Here is a 261-nt window from a genome sequence, read left to right on the forward strand (position 1 = left end):
GAGCCGCAGCTCGGGGTGACGGCACAGGACCAGGGCGACCACAGCCCGGGGTCACAAACCTCCCACCCTCGTCTCTCCCCAGCCAAGCTGAGGGCAGCTCGCCCACCCGGGCCATCCCGACCCGGCCACTCACCTCTTTGAGTTTATCGGTCAGGATCTTGATCTCCTCTTCGTATTTATCCTCTTTTTGGGAGTACTGCAGAAAAGGAGAGCAGTCAGCCAGCAGCAGCCCCAGGGATCGCCCACAGCTACACAGGGAGC

The 261-nt window shown here is 62.1% G+C and overlaps 1 protein-coding gene across 1 annotated transcript in view; it reads right to left on the minus strand.

The window, feature by feature from the left end:
* LOC104543327 (tropomyosin alpha-3 chain-like) overlaps positions 1-261 on the minus strand; it is a gene marked incomplete at its 5' end in the record, with an annotated part of 3,961 nt that overhangs the window by 1,927 nt on the left and 1,773 nt on the right. Inside the window, one exon of the mRNA XM_010187911.1 lies at positions 67-196. Within this exon, the coding sequence (XP_010186213.1) occupies positions 67-196 (130 nt within the window). The remainder of the gene's footprint in view (positions 1-66; positions 197-261) is intronic.

The sequence above is a fragment of the Mesitornis unicolor genome, unplaced genomic scaffold (genome assembly GCF_000695765.1).
Source record: "Mesitornis unicolor isolate BGI_N332 unplaced genomic scaffold, ASM69576v1 scaffold27477, whole genome shotgun sequence".
Lineage (NCBI taxonomy): Eukaryota > Metazoa > Chordata > Aves > Mesitornithiformes > Mesitornithidae > Mesitornis > Mesitornis unicolor.